Genomic DNA, 25,367 nt, shown 5'->3' on the forward strand with positions numbered 1-25,367 from the left:
AAATTTGTCTACTATAGCCCCAGTGTGTAACTAGAATCGAACATAAAGGACACTGTGAGAGATAAATAGGAAGATCCCGGGGGGTCAAAGATGAGTTTGATGAAGGAAAGGTCAGAGAGATATGGAGCAGGTGAAAAGGGGGTGATGGTGAGTATGACTTTGTCATTAGCTCAGGCGCCTTAGGATAGTCCACAAAATACCACATATGAAGGCTTCACTAATAAGACAAATACAGCGAAGTGAACATGAAGGAGAACAAAATAGCAGGTTAAAAAGAAATGGCGGGTTTGAGGTATACAGTGAAGTGCTAAGCGGCACAAACTATTTCATTTGCATGATTTAAAAACATTTTTTCAAGAGTCACAAATCCCTTCCAGGTTTCCTACATCCATATAATATGAGGTGTTCTATTCCAGGTGTTTTCTTTGCGTTCAGGGACTTATAGTCTTGTTCATTGCATAATAATAAACCAAGACTTCATGTCCCAAGAGTCTCCCTAAAACCTAGATTTGTGGTAATAGAACAAGCCAAAACTCTCTAGAAATGGTATGGTCTTTTACAAGTTTCAAATCTAATACGTCAATCTGCTGTTAACCTGCATATAGCAACAGAGATATAGGGGGCAACTTTGCTGTCAGACTTTCTTGAATTTGAGGAGAATATTTTTGTTATTTTCAGTAAGGATTAAATTCAAAATGTTTAAGATTTTTTAGCTGTTTTTATATCCATTTCTGACTTCTTAATATTGCACTTTATACATGGTGGCTAAGGGAATACATAATAACACCATAATTGCATTTGTTGAATAATAGAGATGATAAACACTGCATTTTTAAATTGTGGTACAGTGTAGTCGGAGTAATCTGAGTGGTAACCCCATAAATGAAGACAGTGGTCTTTCAATCTGTGCTCTGATGTGGGGAATTGTATGCCTGTAAATGCCTCTGACATTAAAGATGCTTGCCTTAAGTTGTGTGCCACATGAGTGCGGGGCTTATTACCCTATTGTGAACTACAAAAATAGGGATATTCTGGAGCCTGGGTGCATACAAATCATAAGCACTTTTGCTCCCAAAGAGGAACCAAATGTATAAATAATACTCAGTTATATTTAGAAAATGAATCTCAGCAACGGCTCATTATTTCACAATTTGTTTAATGTTTTGTTTTATACATATACATGAGAAACTAATAGCACTTATGAAAAAAATCACAAGAGACATGCTAAATTAGAAGAGGCAAAAATCAAAACAATACAATGCTCCGAATATCTAATGAAACATGTCCTGTTAGACAACTTATCATACAATCTAATTGTTCTTAAAAGTGTTAACATTATGGTCCCCTTGTACCTTGTGATTTTTTTTAGGACCCCCCATCAGGACAAAATATGGGTCTCAAGATGTTTCAGTTCCACAGAGTAGTAGACATTGAGGCAATCAATGTTCATTGTTCATCAATCTCACTCTGCTTCAACAAGTTGGTGATGTTTGACTGGGTGCTGCAGAATTCTGGACCTGGGAATTCTGAAAAGGCCAGAATTCGTGCTTTATTACTGATTGATGCTACTCAAACATAGAAGTCATTTACTGAACTTGACACAATAGTGATGAATTGGTAAAAACTACAATGAATGTAGCCTTTAAGTAAAACATTACAACTTGTTTCACAAGATTTAGTGATAGACGTGCAAACTACATTACTTATATCACTAAAGAAAAGTGACTTCCAGGCCCTCTACTCATTCTTGTAGTGGATGGACCTAAGGGGTACTGGCGCTGTCTAAGAACCTTTAGGATAATTTCCCATCTTTCAGCCTTTTTGATTAATGAACTAAAGTAGGTAGCTGTGATTGAAATTATGTCTTTCTGTGGTTCTTTCTTACTTGTGATAACGTTTTTTTATTCCTTGATGACAGATTTTTGTGCCAGACTTTTAAAAAAAGAGGATCCATCCTTTTTTTAAGTAAACCCTGATTTGTTTGTAAGGTCTCTATGTATACTTGTTTGTTTATTCAATAACATACTTACTATGTTCTCTATATAATTATAAATACCATGGATATGGATTACACACAAGTATTGCACGTGGCTGCACTTTGTATGTAATATTATATGAGCTCTGTCATTGTATCAAAATATGGTTATATTGTAACCTAGCTCCTGCATGATTGGAACTTTGAAAGTAAACCATATTCACCTATATGTATTATAAATATACATATTCAGATCTACTATATACCTTTGTTGTAAATGTTTCTTCACAATTTTATCTTAACAGGATAAAGAAATGCAGAGCTACTCAACCTTGAAATCTAAGGGGACCAGTGCCACTGTTTCAGGCTTAAAGCCATCAACTCGCTATGTGTTCCAGGTCCGTGCCCGCACATCTGCTGGGTGTGGAAGGTTTAGTCAGACAGTAGAAGTTGAGACGGGTAGAGCAAGTAAGTAAGCCTCAGTGCACTGCTACAGCCTACTTTGTAACAAAACCCTTAGTTTGATCCCTAACACTCAGAGGGATCACTTACCCTTAGTATGCAGGATAGTCTACAATATGTTTGGTTTAGGGACCTTTACTACTTATTTGTGGTCCTGAATCTAGACAAACGTTTTTGCTGTGAGAAGGTGGCTTTACATTACAGAATTACAGCAGTGACTAAAATGCTCTCTTACATGTTTCAATAATTCTGTCCGCTCTCACATGTTGTTTATGATGAGGCAAATTTAGTGCCTAACTCAAGGCACATAATAGTAGCCAAAATTAAATGAAGAAAAGCCACAGCAACCAAGCACCAAACACTTTCTGAATTCAAACCATTAATAAGGTGAGACCTGTAGAGTCTAACTACCTCAACAATGCATTTGACTTCAAATCTGACAGTCCCATAATTTTGGTCTGGAGTCCTGATCATATCATACCACCTGCAGAAATTAATAGAAATCATACCTCAAATTAAGTAGGCAGCTAAAACAATATATATAGAAACTGTTATAACTGTTAAAAGATTTAAGAGACAAGCATTATCCTGAATAGGATTTAAGTATCAACAACACAGAGAAAAAAAATATTTTTAAATCTATTCATCAGAAATTGAGACATTAGCACTGTAAGCCAGACATTTCTTCACTCAGGTCTGCGTTCCTGAGAGCGGATCCAGAAAAGCTTATCTTGAGCTGTCGAGCTTCACTGGTTAATGGTTCCTCTGCTTTGGTATGGTTAATGCAGCAGCTATTGAGAGGTCACTGGGGATTTATTCCCTAGCACCTTGTCAGTTTACAAGTGACAGTAGTAGATTATATAATTCAATTCTCTGGTAGAGACAACTATACATTTTTGTGTATTTTTTACAAGATATTTTGTTCTTCTTGATATGTAGTTTTCTACAACCTCTTAATTTAGTTTTAAGCATTGTTTATTATTTGAGAAATACATACTATATCACTTTTTCCAAACTGTCTATTGTTTCAAATAATATTGGCTAACATTGAAGAGAAAAAAAGGTAAACATAGAACAACATTGAAAAGTGCTACTAAGGCGTTTATTTTATGTGTGTACTTTCTGCCCCTTCTGAAAAAGCCACAGATTTCAAATTGTGGGTTTTAAATTCAGGGCTTCTCTTACACTGTCTCCTCTGTCTGTCCTTTCAGTGACTCTTCGATATGATACCATGACCATTGTGTGGATTTGCCTAACCCTGATCACAGGTCTTGTAATTCTGCTGGTGTTTCTCATTTGCAAAAAGAGGTACATAAACATTATTTAATTCAACTCTGAGTGTTTGTGTGTGTGCTATAGACATGTTGATGGTGTTCAGTCCTGGAATGTTGTCTAGAAAGGCATGGTCTCCAATCCACTCCAACAATTTGTGTAGACATAAAATTTGGAACATATTGTCTTTAAATGTTATTGTAAAACAAATAGCAACATCAGCTAAAATAAAAATCAATTAACCTAAAGAATAATGTGTTCCTTTACGTACCACAAACTATACAAGCAAATATATGTTGATGGGTTTATTACTGCTTAAAGAACTCCCACAGGCAACACAAAAAACATTTTAATACTAATATTTGTTTATTAGTTCGAAAGCCTATATTAACAGATAAATATGTTTACATTTTATGCCTGACAATCAAGTAGCACATTAAATTAGCTTTACCAATTGTTTTGTTTCTGTATGCTTTGGTCCCCTTAAATTAGAATGTGTAAAGTATTTGTGCAGACTAGGTTAAAAATAATAAATACCCAAACAGCAAAAATCCAATAAGTAGAAGTCGAGATACAATTTTTTTTACGTTTAAGCTTAGTTATAGTGTCTAAAAGCATAAAGCTCCAACAGGGGCTATTTGGTCGTGCTAGACTGGAGTAAATCCCAAATTTCAAGCTGACAGCACTAGAGAACAGGCCGACTTTGGGAACCAACCTTGTCCCACTGAAAAAGTACCTTGTGTGGAGGATTGTTTCAATCTCGAAGATCCGAGACGAGGAGCAGAGGGGATGATGAGAAGGGGATGCGTCGGTTCAGATCCACACAGTCTGGGATGTGTCATTGTGCAGCAGCGCAGTTGTCAATGCAGTGTCCTCGAGCTGTGGTGCACTGTCAAACCCTTTGTGATGAAGGCAATGCATCATCATTGAGCCATGCAGCCTGCGATGCGAAGGTGATGCGTCAGGGCTGAGGACGAGGCGTCATTTCGGGACATGCACCTGGTGTCACAGTGTTCTCATTCTCAGCAGCAGCTGTGATGTATTGCATTTGGGAGAGAAGCACCGGTTCTGATCTGCACAGGGACTTTGATATGTGGATTTTTAGAGGAAACAGCTGAAGAACCCACTTCCAAGGATCCTAGACTGGATTGGCACCAATTGTCAGGGCTCACAGATGGCCCCATAAGCTGTAGCAGGCTGAGTGAAATCTTTGATATCCTTAAGACTTCAAAACATTTGGATCCACAAATCAGAACTGATGGTCTAGTTTGAAATATAAAAAGCCTAACAGTATAAGACACTGAATAGTATTCACCAACCTAATGGGAATGTAATTATTGATCAAGCAATGTTTTCCAGAAATACACGTTGTTGGAAATGGCCCTTCTGCAGGGTTATCCCCAGACTTTTTGCCTTCTTCCTTCTCTTTTTCTGACCTCATTTTTGCTGGTTTTTAGACTCAGCGCACTTTACCACTGCTAACCAGTGCTAAAGTGCATATGCTCTCTCCCTTTAAACATGATAGCATTGGATCATACCCAATTGGACTATTTAACTTACCTATAAGTCCCTAGTAAGGTGCACTATATGTGCCCAGGGCCTGTAGATTAAATGCTACTAGTGGGCCTGCAGCACTGGTTGTGCCACCCACTTTAGTAGCCCATTTACCTTGTCTCAGGCCTGCCATTGCAAGGCCTGTGTGTGCAGTTTCACTGCGACTTCGACTTGGCACATTTCTAACACACATCATACACTGACCTTTATCACACTAAAGTATCCATTTATTCCTTTGCAAACCACACACAAGTCACACCAACTCATGAGTTACTCATATCCGACTATTTCAAACACTTACCCTGAAAATATGTAACAGAGCATCTGACAAAATGAATGAGGAGAAGTTGCGCAGGGAGTAAAATGCATACTGAAAGCAAATATGACATGCTGTAAGGATAAAACAATAACAAGCCTGTGATAATGGAATGGGGCAAATAAGGTGATAAAAGTGGCACAGAACAAAAATTTATATATAGAGAAAGGTGTTGTGAATACAGTATTTTAATGTATTCATTTCTCATTAGTAATTAATTGTGATTACCTATATTGTCCTCTTTTGGTTAGTTTGATATGATACCACTTCCTTTGAGCTTCTTCGACAAACAGTAATGCTCACGGTACCCAGAAACAAATTAACACATAGGGGCGTAATTACAAGCCCCTTATGGCACCTGAGCACTGCCATGGCGTTATTTTTTCATGCTGAGGCGGTGCCAAGGTGGCTTTTCTGCCATGCCATATTTACAAACTGGTGCAAAGCTTGCATTGCACCGCTTTGTGAAACCCTTGAGTTACATTATGCCTGCGTCAGTCAAAATGTATGCAAGGGGGCTCATTCTGGCGCAGGGAGGGCTGAAAAAATAGTACAGTGAAATTTACATTTCACTATGCCATTTTTTCCATCAGTTTTGACACCTGCCCACAGCAGGTGTTAAAATGACACATCCATTATATTCAATGGGCCTCCCTGTGCTTTGCTTGACTAGCATCAATATTTTTGAGGCTAGTGAACCAAAGTGCCAAAGTAGCATCAAAAACTTTGACAGTATTGTGCTAACGACCGCCATGGTATGCCGCATTGTAAATACGGTGCAACCATGGTGTCGTTAGGTGCCAGTAGGGGGGGCGCAAGAAAAGTGGCGCATCATCTCTTCTTGTAAATATGCTCCATAGTTCTATGCATGGTCGGTCAATAATTCACTATTTTTACAACATAGGTCAGTTTCCACATGCCACAGCCATCACAGGCAGAAGGTAGATTGTGCTTAGGCTTCTATGTCTCTCTCTTTACCCTTTAGATATTTCGAAAGATTCCTTTCATAATTATAAATATATTAATTAAAAACAGTTAAAAAAAAATAGAAAACAGATTAAAACAACAGTAAATATCATTAAGGTCATGTGCAATGATCCATAAGTCAAGTGCCTATCCTCTATGGCTTTTAATACTTTGCTTCTTGTTATCCATGCTTAATACATGAATTTGGAGACAGCCACAGCCATTATCAAGGTAGTGTTACTTTTGCATATTCTATATGCTGCTCCCTTCGTCAATAGACAGATGGATCTCCACATGGGGGGGATCCATTTGGACCTTGGTTTCATATAGAAGGGAAAAAAAACAGCACATGTCTGTCACTTTTGTGTGAGGTTGTGCAGCATGAGCAGCAGTCAGGTTGCTTGTTTGGCTTCCAACAGTTTACAGTAAAGGCTGCTACATGTAAGCACCCATACCTGGATTGTAGGTATAGGGTTTGTGCCTGTGCCGGATGTATGAAATCCTGTAACTCCTCGACCTTGCAAACAGACTTGTGGAGAAGAAACACACTTCTCAAACATCCTATCGAGGAAGTGTGATCTCTAATGATGGTAGCTCTCTCTTTAACCATCTTTTTTACTACAGCATCATAACCTCTCTGAATGGATTAAGGCTCACTCCAAAAATTCCCTAGACCCAAGTCAAGCCAATACTTTTTAAGCACCATTAGCCAACCAGTTCTCCCCACCCCATTGGTCAAGATGCCATCCCTTCAAACCTTGCTTGAAGTGGCGCTACTCATTAGTGCCTCAAACTCGAATACAGTACAATAATGGTTGTAGCACTAGCACTGTTGCTATCTCATGGATTCCTAAATCCAGGTGGAGAGGGGCCAATAGTGTACCCTTCCCTAGACTATACGGACCTCTGAGGAAGGTATTTTCTGCTATAGTTAGAATGCTAATATTATAGTGGCCCCGTAGTTCTTCCCCATTCAGTCCCACCCTCCTTGCTTGTCCCATCTATATTTCTACTGCTGGGGGAACAGGAGACCAAGCTGTTTTTTTTGCAAATCTTTGTATGACACCCACCCAATGTTTAACAATTAGAGTTCTTTTTAAGATCTGTGGGTGCCATGATCCTGAATCATCTAACCTGATGCCCAAGTAGTCGAACTCCCGTACTCTTTCCAATACCTCAGAGCCCACCTTAATGACCTCTTTCTCCCTACCTTTCTTGGAGTAGACTATGTATGTGGTCTTAGAGGTGTTGATTTCAAGGCCACAATCTCCATGAAATTGATTGAAACTATCAACCAAATTTTGTAGGCCCCTCCTAGTTTTAGACAACAACAATGCAAAGAGGAGTGCTGGTATTTTTACCCCCTCCAGGGAACGGGAATTATTCAGGTAGGCAATACATTTGTTGATATATAGGAGGAAAAGGTTTGGGGCAAGAACACAGCCCTGCTGTACACCTTGATTAATGGGAAAGGCATCAGTTAACTCTCCTTCCACCCAGAACCTAACTTTTGCAAAAGTCCCCTTATGGAGCAAGCTAATCAAATGGAGGAGGTCAGACGGGGTACCCATTCCCTGGAGTTCTTTCCAATGCTTTCCTGTGGGTACCAGGTCATAAGCGGCATGCAGATCAATAAGCGCCACATATATGTCACCCTGGGACAAATCTAGCACCTTCCATTTCACCAAAAGAAACTGAAAGACCTGAGCTACATTACTGGCTTGCTGCTAAAAACCTGCCTGGAGGTCTGAGAGGATCTGGTTCTCCTCACACCAATCTAACAACCTCTCCAGCACCTGCTTGCAGAATTTTTTTTTAATGTTATCTAACACACTAATAGGGTGATAGCTGGAAGGCACACTAGGGTCTCCCTTTTTGAAAAGTGGTGTGATCCCCTCCCCTCTCCATGAGTGGGACTTTGTACCCTCTGCAGCAATGGCATTAGAAACCACATTAAGGGATCCATACCTTAAGTTGTGACTTAAAAACATCAGCCAGCATTTTATCACGGCCTGAAGCTTTCCCAGGCCTAAACGAAACCACTGTGCGTTCCGTTCCCACAAGGGAAAAACTTAATGTAAGCTGCATCTGGTTCATTCTACCAGGGGAACCCCCACCCTCAAGCTGGCTTTCATCTTCCACTGTGGGGGAATACAATTTCCCATAGTGTACAACCCACTTGCTGAAAAGAATGGAAGTTTCTACAGGATTACCTAGATTTCCTTCACTCCTGCTAACTAAGCACCAAAACCTTTTCTGGTCGTTGTTTACCGCGGCATCCAGTAGATCCACCCATGATTGAATACAAGGCCATAACCTGCTCAGGCAAAGAGCTTACTACTTTCCATGTCACATTCCTTCTGTTATTCATGGCAACAAGCTGACCATGGCCTTTGTCCGCGTCAGTGGGGCAGGAAATGGTTACTGAAACTTTTAACCTTAGCGACAATGGGTCATGGTCATTATCTTCTCTCTCCACTTTGGCCATGTCACCCAGCTTGCTCCACATTCTTACATCTAGGACGATGTAATTGATTGTGCTCTGGTAAGTCCCCCTTCTAAAGGTCTGTGCCAGGGGCTTATGTGAGCGGGAGCGGCCATTACATAACCCGATCCCATGGACAATAGTAAGGTCCACAACCTGGAGCACTGCTCTTGACAGGGGTCTCACTTTGGAAGGGCCAAAGTCTGGAATACCCCACGCCAAGTTCTCATCTTCAGTCAGCTCAACAGCCATGCTACTTGGTTCAAATGTCAGATTTAAGTTCCCAGCTATAATCACATAATGGGTACTTATATACTATACTAGTACTCTATCCAGAAGATATAATGCTTGTGATTCTTGTCTATGGCTGGTGCTCCTGTTGTAAATGTTGATGAGCATAAGGTGATGTGAGTTGGTTCCTGAGAAAAACAACCCTTGGTCATCCATGGAATCCAAGTACATGAGCCTCACTGTGTGGAAAAAGTGGCCCTGAACCAACACCAGTAACCCATCTGAGGGATGCCCAGCACTTGATTTAATCGTTTGGATTTTATAGCTTCTGAAACCACACTTTTTCACCTGCTCTATCACCCATGTTTCCTGGAAGAGACAGATGTCATGGTTATCCATGAAGGTGTCCCAATCTGCATCTCCTAGTTTCCCCCTGATTCCCACAATGTTCTAACTTATCAAAAGAGTCTTGGGCAGGACGGAGGTTGGTAGATACAATGGGTCCTCATGAGCATGTTTCCTCACATTTTCTATGTGGGTTGGGAACATTGCTAAACTAGCTGTGCTCAGATTCGTAGTTGCGCCCAGAATACCTAGGTATGCTCGCTGCTCTTGGGCAGAAAACACCAATCTAGATGGGGGGGCATTGCTTCTGTTGCTTGCATGCCCACCCTCCCATTAGTTGCAAGACCATCCTGGATGACAGCCTACTTCTGCTAGCAGAGAAGGAGGATTTGGTGGAACAAAGTTGCTATGTGGCAGGAATCTGCCCCCTATAATCTATTAAGATGGCCTATTCTTGGTGGCTGTGCAACTAAACAATCCTCCTCTCACTCAAATGCCAATAGAAAAAGCCCAGGGGTTTCAAAATTATGTTAGATCCTACCTGTTTTGATAGTGCCCTGAAAGTGAGTAAGCAATGTACGATTGCTGGTCCCTAAAGTTCACAACAGCACAGTCACAGCTGTGTGACTTGGGGAGGGGCCTTACCCAGGCAACTCTCCTGACCACCAGGATTTGCCATGCATCTGCGTAGGAAAAACCAGCATAGGAACAAAGCCAGTGCAACGTCTTGTTTTTAAGCTGGCTAAATGATTCCCCAGTACCTTCTGCTAGGTCGCGAACATTAGACAATATATCAACATACAGGCAGGCCTTTAGGGGCAACTTCAATATAGGATCCTCCTGCCACAGTGCTACATGCCTTTCTGCACAGGCCATCCACCCGCTCCCCCTTCCTCCTTTGCGCCCACCTCTTGTCCTGCCGGTCCTTGCCCCATGCCACCTATCACCTTTGGGAGAAAGTTACTATCCTTTGGGGGTGGGCACAATTTAAGGGCCACAGGTTGGCCCACTCCACCCTCCGTGACACTATTTTTCCTACCGACTGGAGACTGCTGTCCAGATTTGGGCATTGGGTGATTAGGTGGGTTGTATCCCTCAAGGATCTGATCTCGGCTTCAGTTTTTCCCATCAGCTGGTTGATGAGCTCTAGGCACTCATTAACACCTGACAGCAACTTGTCACAGAGGGCCTGCATTTCTTCCCGAGGCATGACCATCAGGCCACCCTTCACATCCTCTGTGTTGCAGGAAATAGCCTCTTAGCTTTAGAACTCTCTGTCTCCCTCCTCCATTTGCCCCCTATACGTTTAGTTGTAACAGTCCTCCTGGAGCATGGTGCAGGACTGGTAGAATTCAGAGCAACCTGCTCTGGTTCCTCAGAAGGGGTATTCGCCTTCTGTCGGGTCTTGGTGGTTTGATTAGAGCCAGATGGTTCTGACCATGGCGTATGAGTGCAGGCTGGAGTTGGAGATAGTCCACAATCAGTCCTAGGTGTTGCAGGAGATATAGATAGGCATCTCTCAAACAAATCAGTCTCATTTCTAATCAGGCGCACCGCTTTCTGGATGAACTTATCTAGGGTAGTGTTCGTCCCCACCTTGGCTCAACATTCTACTGGTCTCCGCTTCCCCATTTTATGCCAGCCTTATCGCTGCAGCCTCTAAATCTGACAAACAAACCAATGAGCAAGCAATGGAATGGTCAAAGGTCAGAAAAACAGAAAGGAGTAGCTAGTCAGGTAGCAATAGGCCAGCACCGTCTTTTAGCAAAAGTATGGCAAGGCAAACAATTCATAGTGTGCACTTGGCAGAGGGAACCCCAGTTGTGGCTCTTCCCTATTTAAAAAAAAAATGAGGCCCAATCTGTCCCGAATATCACCCCATCTGGCAAGGGCTCGCAATCACACCATAAGCAACTGGCCACTCTCCAAAGTTCATTTGCTTACACGTAGTTAGATGGTACTGTTATCTGCTGCCCAGTGAAGCCGAGGTAGAATAATCACCATGTACTGGATAGAGGGGCCAATGGGAGGTGGCCCTGCCCTCCCTCTTCCTGGAGCTGACTGGCACAGGATGGGCCCGCCCTTGGCCCAGGCTTTGCCCGGGGTGCGGCCCGCACACGCTCCGTGCCGCACGATTGCAGACCACTTTTAGTGCATTGAAGGGAGGCCCCTTCCCCTCAGGCAGGAAGCATCACCTGGGCCTCCTGGTGTGATGACCATTGGGGTAGTGAATCCCCTGAGGTCTTTGGTTGTCAGAGAGATGGCAGAGAGATGGCATGACCCCAAAAGTGCAAACAAGATATCCTGCGAAGCCGGACTTCAGAGCTCTTTTATCACGTGCAAGGGAGACCCCACTCCCCCAGGCAGGAAGCATCACGTGCACATCCTGGTGCAATATCCATTGGGGGAGTGAGTCCCCTGAGGTTTTAGGGGGGCAAAGAGCAGGTGAGCCCCCAAAAGTGCAATAACACACCGTGGGATTGCAGAGCTCTTTTAGCAAATTCTATGGAGGTCCTGCCCTCTCAGGCAGGAAGCATCACCTATGTCTCCTGGCAGGATGTCCATTGGGGGGAGTGAGCCCCCTGAGGACCTTGGTGGATCAAAGAGATGGCATCCCCCCAAAAAGGCCAACAGGATGTCCCACGCCGCAGGATTGCAGAGCACTTTTATTGTATTGAAGGGAGGTCCCACTCCCTCATGCAGGAAGCAGCATCTGCACCTCCTGGCGTGATGTTTGTTGGGGGCTTGTGTCCCCTGAGGTCCTTGGGGGTTTAAAGAGATGGCATACCCCTGAAAGTGCCAACCTTATGTTGCTCCACATAACTATAATTTCTGTGTTTGAGCATGGTTTTTGTCTATTGAGTCAAGTTGTAATGCTTTGGGGCCATTGTTTACACCAACGTTGCCAATGCTCTACTAGGAAGGAATTGTATAGTTATACTTAGTGTTTGAAAAGCGATGTTTCCTTTCACATGATTTCCATGAAGACAATGTTATTGATATTAAACATATGTCTCAATCAGCTGTACACAGCCAAGAAGTCTGAAAAGTCAGTTTAAAAATCCAAGCTGATCTTGACATGAGCTCTGGTTTATAATCTACATGTGATGCAGAAATTATGTTGCATGTGTGAGAAAATGTCCCAGGGGCTTCAATGTTTTACTTGGTATTTTTCTGTAGACATTGTGGTTACAGCAAGGCTTTCCAGGATTCCGATGAAGAGAAGATGCACTACCAAAATGGACAGGGTAAGTTGGGCCAGTTAGCGCAGTGATTCTAAACAGCAGATAAACAAATCATTTCAAATTCTGAAAGTCTGTAAAATTTATCAAAAATGCATGCCTTGTTTCGTCATTGGGTAGACGAAAATTATTGATGTAATCTGCATACGTAATTACGGTGATATTCATCATCATTATATTTTTATTTAAGTTTTGTCATCTACTGTTCAATCTGTTAATAGTGGTTTGTGATGTCTGAAAAGCGGCTTAATGGGTCTTAATCTTCAGTCTCACACTAATGTGTCTAAACCAAAACTAAGGACACAAACAAGAAAAGGGGTGATTCATCCCGACCAAGTGCAGTAATAACGCTATTAGCCTCGCTAAACACAGTAACCAGATAGTCCAAGGGCCATATTTATACTTTTTGACGCAAAACTGCGCTAATGCAGTTTTGCGTCAAAAAAATTAGCGCCGGCTTGAGTCCGGCCTTAGCAAAGACAGGAGTCATGCCCCCTTGCCCAATGGCCATGCCCAGGGGACTTCTGTCCCCTGGGCATGGTCATTGGGCATAGTGGCATGTAGGGGGGCACAAATCAGGCCCCCCTATGCCACAAAAAAAAAAAAAAAACAATGACTTACCTGAACTTACCTTAATGTCCCTGGGATGGGTCCCTCCAGCCTTGGGTGTCCTCCTGGGGTGGGCAAGGGTGACAGGGGGTGTCCCTGGGGGCATGGGAGGGCACCTCTGGGCTCCTTCAGAGCCCACAGGTCCCTTAACGCCTGCCTTTTCCAGGCGCTAAAAAACGGCGCAAAAGCGGCCGTACGTCATTTTTTTTGACCCGCCCACTCCCGGGCGTGAATTTTGCCCGGGAGTGTAAATATGGCGCACATGCCTCGGAGTCAATTTTTTAGACGGGAACGCCTACCTTGCATATCATTAACGCAAAGTAGGTGTCCACGCTAAAAAATGACGCAAACTCCATGGACTTTGGCGCTAGACGCGTCTAACGCGAAAGTATGAATATGGAGTTAGTTTTGCGTCGGAATTGCGTAAAAAAAAACGACGCAATTCCGGCGCAAACGGATTATAAATATGCCCCCAAGTGTCTTTGCGTTATGACCCGTCTGCTTAACCTAAAATACAGGCAAACTACAATAGTTGGTTGCAGCATTCTAAGCCTGATTGGCGGAGATAAGATTTACATGTCATGAATGTTGATATTTTATGCTGGTTACTTGCTAGCAATTCTATTGCATGTTACACAAATGACTTATATTCTTTTATTTCTGTGTTCTTTATTTCACAATGACAGTTACTCAGAGAGTATTGCACAAAAACAGATGTCATCCTAACACATATATTTCCGTATGCTGATAGTAGGTTCCCAATTGCTGAACATTGTACCAGAACCTTCATCTGCTCTTTCCATTCATAAAAGTGCTATGCCATTATACTTACAGTGTCTTTAGTGGCCTCAATGTCCCATTCGTTATTGTGAGAATATAGCATTTTTGCCATGCGAGTATTCAATTCAGTTAGTGATGAACGATGGACCTACTTTGTAGTTCATTTGTCTCTTCAAGGCTAACTCTTTCTCACTCTTTCCTTTCCTTTCCTCGTCTCTCTCTTTCTCTTCCTCTTTGTCTTTTTCTTTCCCTCTCTCTCTCAAGCACACACAGAACTTCCTTTATGCAAAATCTATTTTTTGCATCGCTGCTGTTGTGCACTCTTTCCACTCATTTGATCATGCCCCCCTTTTCTTCTCTCATATCTACTCTTCCGTGTCTTCACACTTGCTGAATTATCTTTGCTTATTCATTTTACCTACCTTTCCCTTTCCTGCTCGTCCTGTCAGTCTGTCTCTTTCTTCTTTATCTCTTTTAATTTCTTCCATTTTAAAGCGAAACTAGTATATGATTTTAGCGTTTAATCTACCACCATTTCACTCCTCTTGTTCCTTCTCTTTCTTTCAGTTTGCCTCTCCTGCTGCCAGACATATCTCCAACCTAGTTTCAATGACACCTTTTGCTTTGTTTCTTACAGTCTGTGTCCATCTTTTTCTATCGGTCACTTCTTTTGATATGGTTGTTTGTCAGACTATTGCTCATAGACATAGTGTGACATAAATATAAATGCCTGAATATCATCTACACATTTTTTCCCATTGGGTGTAGACTTTCAATTATTAACTCAAATGTGTCAATATTTTTGTAAACTATATTTAAGACACTAATTTATGGCATATAATATTCTGACCATGATAATCGGGTATCATTCCACTCCCTCTATCCCCCCTTTTCTCTGGTTCTTTTACTACCTTTGCCTTTCCTTTACCTTTTTAGTCATCCACTCATTGCCTTCTTTGATAGTACAGTAATTAAACATGAACAAGGCGAAATTATTCTGTTTGAATTTAGCTTGCTCTGAACAGCTCACATCTACTTCAGAAACTGTAGAGCGTTTTTAGATGCAACCACATCTGACTAATGTGGCCCATTTCAACCGTATCCTGATTAAGATGATGTTTCAATTAGATGTCATCCTCGATATCTTTATTGGGAGCACATGCTGGCTGCCTGGTAAAGGTTTTTGAAGTTATCAGTCTTGAATTTTCTAGAAATCAATACTGCTGTTAAACAAATACATTTTAGAACATTGTAAGAGACAAGTCTGACAACCTCAAAAAATATCAATATTCAAACATATGGTTTTATTAATGAAGAAATCAACATAGATAAAAATGTCTTACAAATTGTGTGTCAGAGTACTGAAACTTTTTTGCGATACATATAAAAGGTTGATTTATTTGTTATTTGCATAACCACAAATCAGCGGTGTATTGGTCATGCAGCAGTAGTTGTAGCTAATAAAGTAAGAAATTCACTTTTTAATGTAAGTTTTAGGGAATATTCAATTAGAAGTTTTAAATTGACGCATGTTTGAATAGCATTGAAGAAGAAACAATACAAAAGGATACATGTCTATAGTTAGGAATTAAAAGGAAGGATGAGTACCACACTGATCACTGAATTTCTCATTCATTCTGGTCTTTCATTTTTGAAGGAGGCCTCATGGATAACAGCAAAATCAATATAGCCTTGAATGAAATTGCAATTTTTCCATGCGCAGTATGCATAACAATGTGAACATTACAATTATTACATGAAATCGGCTTGGGCAGTTGCCTGTGTGATAACTGTATAGGTGTTTTGCCCTGCTATACAAAAGCTGGTCACACAGCATACCTGCTGAATATTCATTACACACAGTTTATAAATAGGCCTGGGAATAACTCGTGGAATTTCAGTCCGTGGAATTCTGCTGAGTTACCTGAAAACTCCATGAGATTCTCCAGCATTAAGTGAGTGGTGGAATTTGAGATGAGCTGCTAGCGCTAATTTTTAGTGCTGAGAGCTAGTCCCACCATGTAAAATCAGTGTGAACAGCACCATCCGGCATGTCAGATGGCGGTGCTTCTTTCTGTTGCTCGAGTAGATTTTCTACTTGAGCGCCAGCTTTCTCAACACGAGTGTCAGCTTTCTCAACTTGAGCAGTAGTGACCTGGAGTGACGGCCTGCATTGAGAAATCATGCTGGAAGTTGTTCTGGCACCCAAAAATTGTGCTAGGGGGTGCAAATTCTCACTCGCGCTCGCCAACTTAATGTTATGAGCCACACATGCGAAAGAGCTCCGCCATGCAGCGGTTACCTCAGTTTTGCCACAAGTCTGCACTCCAAGTTGAATGAGGAGTGGCAAAAGCTCTGTGAATTCTGCCGGCGGTTAGAATATTTTGCCCATCCCTAATTTTAAAGTCACAAGGTGAATATATCCAGTGCAAGGGGCTATAGTGTACATCCAGATAAGCAGTTACCCTGAGGAATTTTCTGGTTGAATTAGTTCCCTGGTGAGAGAAAATTAAACAAGAAGCATAAGTGTAAGAAAACAAAAATATTACACGAAATATGCAGAACTAGAAAGGTCAGAAGATCTTTTAGTTCAGTTACATTCCCAGTATCATCCCAGTGAAGATCTGCCAATTACAACAAGCAAAGGGAAACCAAATTGGTGTGACTTTGACAGGCTCTAGCATTGGCAGTGCGATGGTTAACTGTTTATTACAAGATCAACCACGCTGCAAGAAAACAATAAATGCCTTTATTGAGCACTATATGAACTATTGGAATCCTACACAAAAAAATTAACAGGCTATTGCCTGTCATATATCTTATTTACATCTCCTAAAAACAGAAAGAGTATAATATGCAGCACTAGATTAAAAAACTTAAATATTGTGTATTATTATCGTTATTATTATTATTAATAGTAGTAGTAGTACTAGTAGTACTAGTAGTAGTAGTGGTATATTGTGGACAGATTCATTTTATATTACAACATCACTGATGATAAAAAAAAATTCAATCTGTCCATTTCTTATGCACTGTTACACAATACCTGCTGCACAATACCTGTCATGCAGCATATATTTGCCAGGAAAGAGTTAAGTATCATAACACAATGTTGAACTGTTATGTACAAATAATTAATATGTGACTAAAGACAAAAAACAGGCAATGCTGACAAAGAACATCGTATTCCCTGTGGAAAATCTGCCTAATCCCAGCAGAGTTTCTCTGACGCACAATGTTATTTCTTTTAATCTGCGGCAATGACCAATCCCTCTGGAACATTGATACCAACTAAAATGAGGCAGTGGTTTATTATAGAGATCAAAAAAGAACCCTGACCACTTCTTTAACAGTAATACTGAGAACCAGATGATTGTGCCTCTTCCCAGTAAATGGCCTAAAACTAATGTATTTTCGGAGACATTCTTCTTCTTAATCAAACTGTTATAGATTGATTGCAGATCAGTGTGTTTCAGTTACTTCATAACACTGGCACCTAATTATGACACTCCACCACATAGAGGAGCTGCGTGTCTATTTCTTTTATAAAAGCACACAAGCACAGTGTTTAAAATTCCATATACAATCCCAAAAATAATAGTACCAGGTTGCTCATACCATTCGTGCAGGTTTGGGTTATTTAGCGTGGTCTAAACTGTCACATTTGTAGGACTGTAATTGTAAGTAGAAATCATTGGTACAGGTGTTAGCAGCACTAGCAGGCACCGTAGATGTTCCACGCTGCCCTCTCCTCCTAAGAAATAGCTTGGGCCTGGCACTTATTATTTTACAAATTAAGCACTGGTATCCTTTACACCACCACAGTTATTGTGGTTTCGTTGTTCCTTCTCTTCTTTACATGTTTCTACCTAGGGAGGACCTTGGTCATTTTGGCAGTAAAATATAAAGTATAAAATAACTACTCAGTCTGCTAACACTCTGCAACAGATCTGGCTGTATGCCCCCCAATTTCTTCTCTGGATGTCAACATTTTAATTTTAAAAGTAACTTTAAAATGTTAACATCCAGAGAAAGAGAACGTGGACATAGGATCTAAGATCTACTCTCCATTGCTGGCCTCCATCCTACATTTGTAGCCATTTAGAACTCTGTCCTTCCTCATTAACATATCTGAGGCAGGAGGTTTAGTGACCTTCTATGAATACTCAATTTCTGACAAAACTTATTAGGACATAGGCCCTCATTCCGATTTCGGCGGGGCGGGAACCGCCACTTGGCCGCACCGCGGTCAAAAGACCGCAGAGGCCATTCTGGCTTTCCCGCTGGGCCGGCTGGCGCCGGCCAAAGGAGCACCCGCCAGCCCAGCGGGAAAGGCCCTGCAACAATGAAGCCGGCTCCGAATGGAGCCGGCGGAGTTGCAGGGGTGCGACGGTGTTGCGATTTTCACTGTCTGCAATGCGACACCCGTTCCCGCCAGCCTGTTCCTGGCGGTAAAAACCGCCAGGAACAGGATGGCGGGAAGGGGGTCGGAATCCCCATGGCGGCGCTGCAAGCAGCGCCACCATGGAGGATTCCCCCAGCCGGGGGAAATCCGGTGGAAAACCACCGGACCCGGCTGGGCGACCGCGGCTTCACAGCCGAGGTCGGAATTCAAAATGAAGCACCGCCAGTCTGTTGGCGGTGCTTCAGCCGGCCTCCACCCTGGCGGTCATAGACCGCCAGGGTCAGAATGAGGCCCATAGTGTAGGAAAGTGATGTTTTTGGCATGGTTACTCCCCCCCCCACACTTTTTGCCTGATATTGATGCTAACTTGACTGAGTGTGTGCTGGGATCCTGCTAGCCAGGTACCAGCCCCAGTGTTCTCTCCCGAAACTATAACATTGTTTCCACAATTGGCGCACCCCCGGCACACATCTAAATCCCTTGTAAAACATAACAATGCTACCAGGGGTTCTGCGGCCAGGGAAGGTCTCTAAGAGTTGCAGCATGTATTGTGCCACCCCAAGGGACCCCTCATCAAACACATGCACACTGCCATTGCAGATTGTGTGTTTTGGTGGGGAGAAAAAGATAAAATCCACATGGCAGCCCTGCCAGGGTGCCATGCCCACAAACCACTGCCTGTGGCATGGTAAGTTACCCCTCTAGCAGGCCTTACAGCCCTAAGGCAGAGTGCACTACACCACAGGTGAGGGCTTAGCTGCATGATTAATATGCCCGTACAGTGTCTACATCTATTCTTAGACATTTTAAGTGCAGTGTGGCCATGTTAAGTACATAGGCTGGGAGTTTATTATTACAAGCTTCACAGCTCCATGATAGCTTCACTGAAGACTGGAAAGTTTGGTATCAAACTTCTCAGCACAATAAACCCTCACTGATGCCAGTGTTATATTAATTGTAAAAAGCACACAGAGCGCATCTTAGAGAAGTCCCCTGTATTTTACCCAACCCCCTGATGTAAGGCTGACTGGTCTGTGCCAGCCTGCCACTAACTGACAAGTTTCTGATCCCATGGGGTGAGAGCCTTTGTGCTCTCTAGGATCAGGAACAAAGTCTGCTCTTGGTGGAGGTGCTTCACAATGCCCCCCTGCAGAAACTGCAACACTTGGCGGTGAGCCTCAAAGGATCAGGCCTCCTGTTACAGTGCCCCAGGCACTCTAGCTAGTGGAGATGCTCACCCCCGGACCAAGCCCCACTTTTGGCAGCAGGTCCAGTGAGAAACGTAGGTAAATCAAGGAGGAGTGACCACTGCAGCTAGAACCACTACTAAGGTGTTCAGAGCTGAAGTGACCCCTTCCTTGCAGAATCCGCCACCTTGTTTTGGAGGAGAGGGACCAATAGGGATAGGAATGTGCCCACCTCCTTAAAGGGAGTGGGCACAGGAAGGGTGTAGCCACCCTCAGGGACAGTAGCCATTTCTTGACTGTGTATGTACAACAAATGCTTTGCACTACCCTCTGATAAGCCTAACTGCTCAACCACACTACCACAAAAGAGAGCAATAGTATTATCTACTTTAGCCTCTGTTAAGCCTCTGGAGAACCCCTGGACTCTGTGCACACTATACTTCATTTTGGTATAGTATATACAGAGCCAGCTTCCTACACATAGGCCACTTTGAAAAATGCCAGGAAGGTTCCTAAAAGTTGGTGTGCTACAGCCACCAACTATTTACAGCCTGCCCAATAGTACATGATGCCTTCAGTGTTTTACTTCTTGACACAAATTGTATCGTATTTCCCAGAGCTAGCAGAGGATAGAGTTGGGATTCTACAGTAGGTGGAAGGAGAACATTTGATTGTTGATTATAAAGCTTGTGATAATCTTCAATGTTTTCTCTAATCAACCCGCATATAGTGGTTAAGAATAAATAACCCATAAAAATTATTGGGCAAAGTCCACAACCCAGTACTTTGTTAGATGCAAAGCACATAATTTATAGATTTACAACATCACTGGAGAAATAGTAGTAAATGTTCTGGTAAAGCATGCAAAAATCAGGCATTAGTGAATGTGCGAAAAGTGTGATTGCTAAAAAAAAAGTCACATACCTAGAGGATGCAGTTGGTACGAATCATGAAATACACATCAGTGTCAAGTTGTACCCTGCACAGCTATTACCTGAGGCCACTCACAGCTGCCTCCCTTAGTCCTGCTGCCACAACAACTAACAATATATATATTTACAGGCAAACATTGGTCCACTACTGAAGATCAGTGGCCTAGGTCATCTGAATATATGTGATATAGCTGGAAGGAGGTAAGTACAAGTTATAATGGGCTAATGGTTAGATTCAAGTTTTGGCCAATGAGAGGATTTAGGAGGAAGCATACTTAATCATTCCAAAACATGCTTGGGTAAGCCATCTGGATACGTATCAAGGCAGTGGCACCCTACCCCCACAAAGACACTGAATGGAAAACAATAGTAATATGTGGATTGACCTTAAGACATGGCAAGGTGGCTGAATATCCAGTTGACTTCATAGTGACTAGAGTTGAACTTGCTGTCTCTCTACTGCTTGAGCTACAGGAGAAGGCAGCAACAGTGTAACAAAGGTGGTATAATGTAGAAGTAAACATACAACTCAAAACTTTAATATTAAAAAAACTCAATGTTTAGGTATTAAGGGGCATATTTAATAAAGACTTGCATCATCCTTGCACCACATAACGGGGCACAAAAGCAATGTGCCTCTTAAGTGAGACTTGATAAATCTAGAGAAACACAATGCAGCACAAATCTCTGCATTGCGTTACTCTGCCCCGTGAAGGCGTTTCTTGTTTGGAGGGCGGGTGTTCTGATGTATGCACCCACGGATTTTGGCGCATTCCCAGATTTACCATTCCTGGTAGATCTGGGAATGCATCAAAAAGCTACGCCTCCCCAGTTAGGTGTAATGGGGAGAAATATCTTTACTTCTTCTTGTTACTTCCTCAATAGAAAAAGGAAAATGTGTCACAGGACTGCTTTTGGTGTCCCTTCCTGCCAAAAACAATTATGTTTACAATGCAGGCACCGACAGTGGTGCAAGGGTGCTTGCATTGGTGCCAGGCAGCACAATGTGTGCCAGAACAGGGAAAAGACAGGAATGTGCCATACAATGTAAAGTACTTCACATTCCTGCCCTGTCCTTATCATGTGGGGCAGCAAGGTTACTTGCTGCACTGCGCTGCATGATGTTTTAATAAATATGCCCCTAGGTTTGAGCAAAATGAATTTTGTTTTGCCTTTGAATAGTTAGGACCAGAAACTCCCTTGTAAAATGTCTCTTTTCTAGGGAATGCAGTACATGAATACTAAGTTTAATTATATATTTGTAATTATTTTTTTTTGTGATAACAATGTTGAAGGAATAGCAGTAGGCTGCTTTGGAGTTAGACTTTTACATTTTATTTTTTAAAAATAAAAAATAAATACCGATAGCAAGATTTTTTCAGAGGGTCATATTAAGACAGATCATTCTTTTGTGTAAATTCAAAATTCATCTGTATTTGGCCATTTTATGATGCATATACATACTTTCCACCTTCCAGGTGGCTTAAGGGGTCTCAATATAGCAACATTTGTATCCACAAATCACAGCCGATTGCCAGAATGTCCAGTTAGAAATATGAAAAGGCCTAACTACTTAAGACATAAGTAATCAATTATTAACCTACTGGGAATGTAGTCAGTCTACAAGCCATATTTAGTCGAAATACGCATACTCAGAGTATATAAGTCCAGCCAACCTATGAGTTACTCATATCTCACAATCACAAAAACTTAAACATAAGTAAATGTACAAAGCATGCAACGTAGGACATGAGAAAAATTGCATTTTGTTCCCCTAACACAGGTCACAGTTGTCTGACAAAATATAAAAAACAAAAATATTACATGGACAGAATATTGTGTCAACAATATTGAGGACCAAAATATCAAGAAGCTAAGTGCAAATAGGCAAGTATGGATTTACAATTCTTAATTCCACATAGACACCATGAAGATATATATAACGTCAAGGTACATATATGTGGAGCTAAGCATAGTAGAACTTTGCTTTCCCATAGAAACTTACCTTTACAATACTTTTGCCCTCCTTATTCTTGACACAATATTTTGTCAACAAAATATTTCTCCTTAAATAATGTGTCCAAACACCCAGGTCACAACACCTCATGAGTTACTCATATCTCAGCATCTCAAGACTTTACCATGAATGTATGTATTTAACAAAAAACATCCAACAAAAGTAAAAACTGGCACATGGAAATAAAATGCACACTGAAAGAAAATATGATATGGGGTAAGAAAAAACAATATCAAGACAGTCATAATGTGATTGGATAAAAGAGGTAATAAAAATTACACTGACAGAGGGGATGTGGTTAAATCAGTATTCTAATGTATTCCTTTATCTTTAGTATCCAATTCCTCTTTTGTTTGGTTTGATATGGTTGCACTTCTTTTGGGAACGTTTCGACAAACAGTTGTGCTTACTGCACCTGAAAATAACATAACAATGGTCCAGAGCTTCGTAGGTAATTAACATCCTATTTTTAGCCCATAGCTCGGGTTGCACACGACACAGCCATCACTTTCTGCTAAGAGAATTACTTCAACAATTCTTGTCAGCCAATCACTGAGCACTAGGAAGGAAGAAAATGAAACCACTTAGAGATGAAACAGTAAATATGCTTGTCAAGTCTTAGAATGTAGATTCACGGAAGGAATTATCAATTTTTCCTTTAAGGTGATTAATTTAAAGAATCAATAAACACCCAGCAGACTGATACCGGTAGTCACAGTCTGGGGAATTCAAAAGTTATTACACAGAAGAAAGCTCATAGTCTTTGGGGGATTAGTACTGACTCACAATAGTGAAAGAGCATAACCTGGCTATGCCATTATGTCTCTCAAAACATGAAAAGAAGGGGTGGTTATTTTTCTTTTGTAATGTGTGAAACAAATTGTTGAACGTAGTCCACTGAAGTATATTAGTAAAAGTGCACAATTAATTTAATGTTTTATGTATGCCATATTTAATCATTGTTTGCAAGAATGTTTATGTTATAGTATTTTATAAATGTTATTCTTTATAAACATTTTGTATTCAACAAATATAACGTATAAAACATATTGAACTAAAAGTACATTTGTCTTCATTTTAGTTTGGTTGAAGTGAAGGCTGAATTCTTTTTGTGTGTTGCAATCTTCAATGTGAATGCTTGTTTTTATAAAGCTGCAGGTGATGAAATTAACAAGGAGCTTGTTGTGCATGACAGATAATAGAGCCTGAGAGCAACACTACAGGATGAAAGGAGTATCCTGGAATTGGCAGCTATAACATTTTGAAATTCTTGGACGCAAGGGTGTACCAAGGTTGAATGCCGAAGGCTTCAGAAGACTAGAGTGTCAGTTATAATTGATTTGTGGTTTTGTTTTTCAAATAAGAGTTTTTGTTATGATGTTATAACACCTGGAAGAATAGAGATTTATGTGTGGTTTAGTTGGTGAGAGATTTAGATTCCCTTTGTCCCTTGCTCAGAGCAGACCTTTATGAAGTATAGACCTCATACTTTAATTTCTATGTGGCTTTATGCCACCACACTTCTCTTGTACAGAATCTTCTGCAGAGGTTCTGTTTGCTAAACTTTCTCAGATATTCTTTTTGTATTAGAATATTTGAGGAGCTAGATGTAATGGGTAGGCAAGAGAACTTCATTTTAGAATCCAGACATCACATACTTTACCAGATTTTATGCATTGTTGCTAGCGAAGTCTTGGTCTTTTATATGTTGCTTCGATTTAATATTATACAATGCTTTAATTTCCCATTGGTGATTTTGATCATCTACTCTATTGTTTTAAGACTCACTTATGTAACCTTGGCTTTGAGTTTGTAATAAATCCCTTTCAAACTTTAATTTGGACTTTGAGTTTTAATGTGTGACTATTGAGTTGCAATGAAATTTATTTGAATAATCTGGTAAAATTGCCTCCTCATCCCTCAGAACAGAGAAAGAAGATTAATCAGACTCCCAGATAGAGGGATACGGTTTAAAAAAAATTTCAACATTTACAATGTGATTCACAGAACTTGAACAGAAATCCGAATGATGATCCCAGGGAACTGTAAATTTATATTCTGGAGGAATTTGGGGACCCAAAAACTTCTACCCTGTGAAATGGCTCATAAAGTAACTCTGTTGATTAGTTTTGTAAGGGAGGCAACATTATATTTGTCATTTGTTTACACTTATGAACATATAAGGCATTATTGTGTTTTGGGAAAATATTATTCTTGTCTTTTATGTTAGGGGATCAATATGGTATTCTATGTAAGCAGTAAAGAGATTTATAATCTTATTTACCATATTTGAGTCTACAATCATAAATGTTTATTTTGCAATTATTTAAAAACTTTACAAACATTCAGAGTCATAGGAGGGAAAATCATCACAAAATGTAAAATTGTTAAAATAGTTCATGGTTTCAGCTTGTCTAAATATTCCAAAAGGGAAATATGGGACATAGCAGCAATCAATTCTTTTTGCAGAAAAGTATCAGAGTTAAAATCTTTTTTTTAAAACATAAATGTCCGACATATATTACGGTTTTAAAAACAAGAATAAGGAAACTCAGATTGGAAACAATGCGGGCCATCATTGTGTGCTTA

The 25,367-nt window shown here is 41.0% G+C and overlaps 1 protein-coding gene and 1 long non-coding RNA gene across 3 annotated transcripts in view; one reads left to right on the forward strand and one right to left on the reverse strand.

Moving 5' to 3' along the window:
* The window catches only part of EPHA8 (EPH receptor A8), a 1,152,754-nt gene that overhangs the window by 1,013,116 nt on the left and 114,271 nt on the right, over positions 1–25,367 (forward strand). Inside the window, exons 7-9 of the mRNA XM_069240710.1 lie at positions 2,281–2,443; positions 3,649–3,745; positions 12,787–12,854. Coding sequence (XP_069096811.1) covers positions 2,281–2,443; positions 3,649–3,745; positions 12,787–12,854 — 328 coding nt within the window. The remainder of the gene's footprint in view (positions 1–2,280; positions 2,444–3,648; positions 3,746–12,786; positions 12,855–25,367) is intronic.
* The window catches only part of LOC138300869 (uncharacterized), a 339,248-nt gene continuing 315,350 nt past the window's right edge, over positions 1,470–25,367 (reverse strand). Inside the window, exon 3 of one of the 2 annotated variants that reach the window (XR_011205031.1) lies at positions 1,470–1,526. This is a non-coding gene — a long non-coding RNA (uncharacterized lncRNA). Of the gene's footprint in view, positions 1,527–16,671; positions 16,733–25,367 lie in introns of those variants that run through there. The other variant, XR_011205032.1, reaches the window with a different exon arrangement.

Source organism: Pleurodeles waltl, chromosome 6 (genome assembly GCF_031143425.1).
Source record: "Pleurodeles waltl isolate 20211129_DDA chromosome 6, aPleWal1.hap1.20221129, whole genome shotgun sequence".
Taxonomy (NCBI): domain Eukaryota; kingdom Metazoa; phylum Chordata; class Amphibia; order Caudata; family Salamandridae; genus Pleurodeles; species Pleurodeles waltl.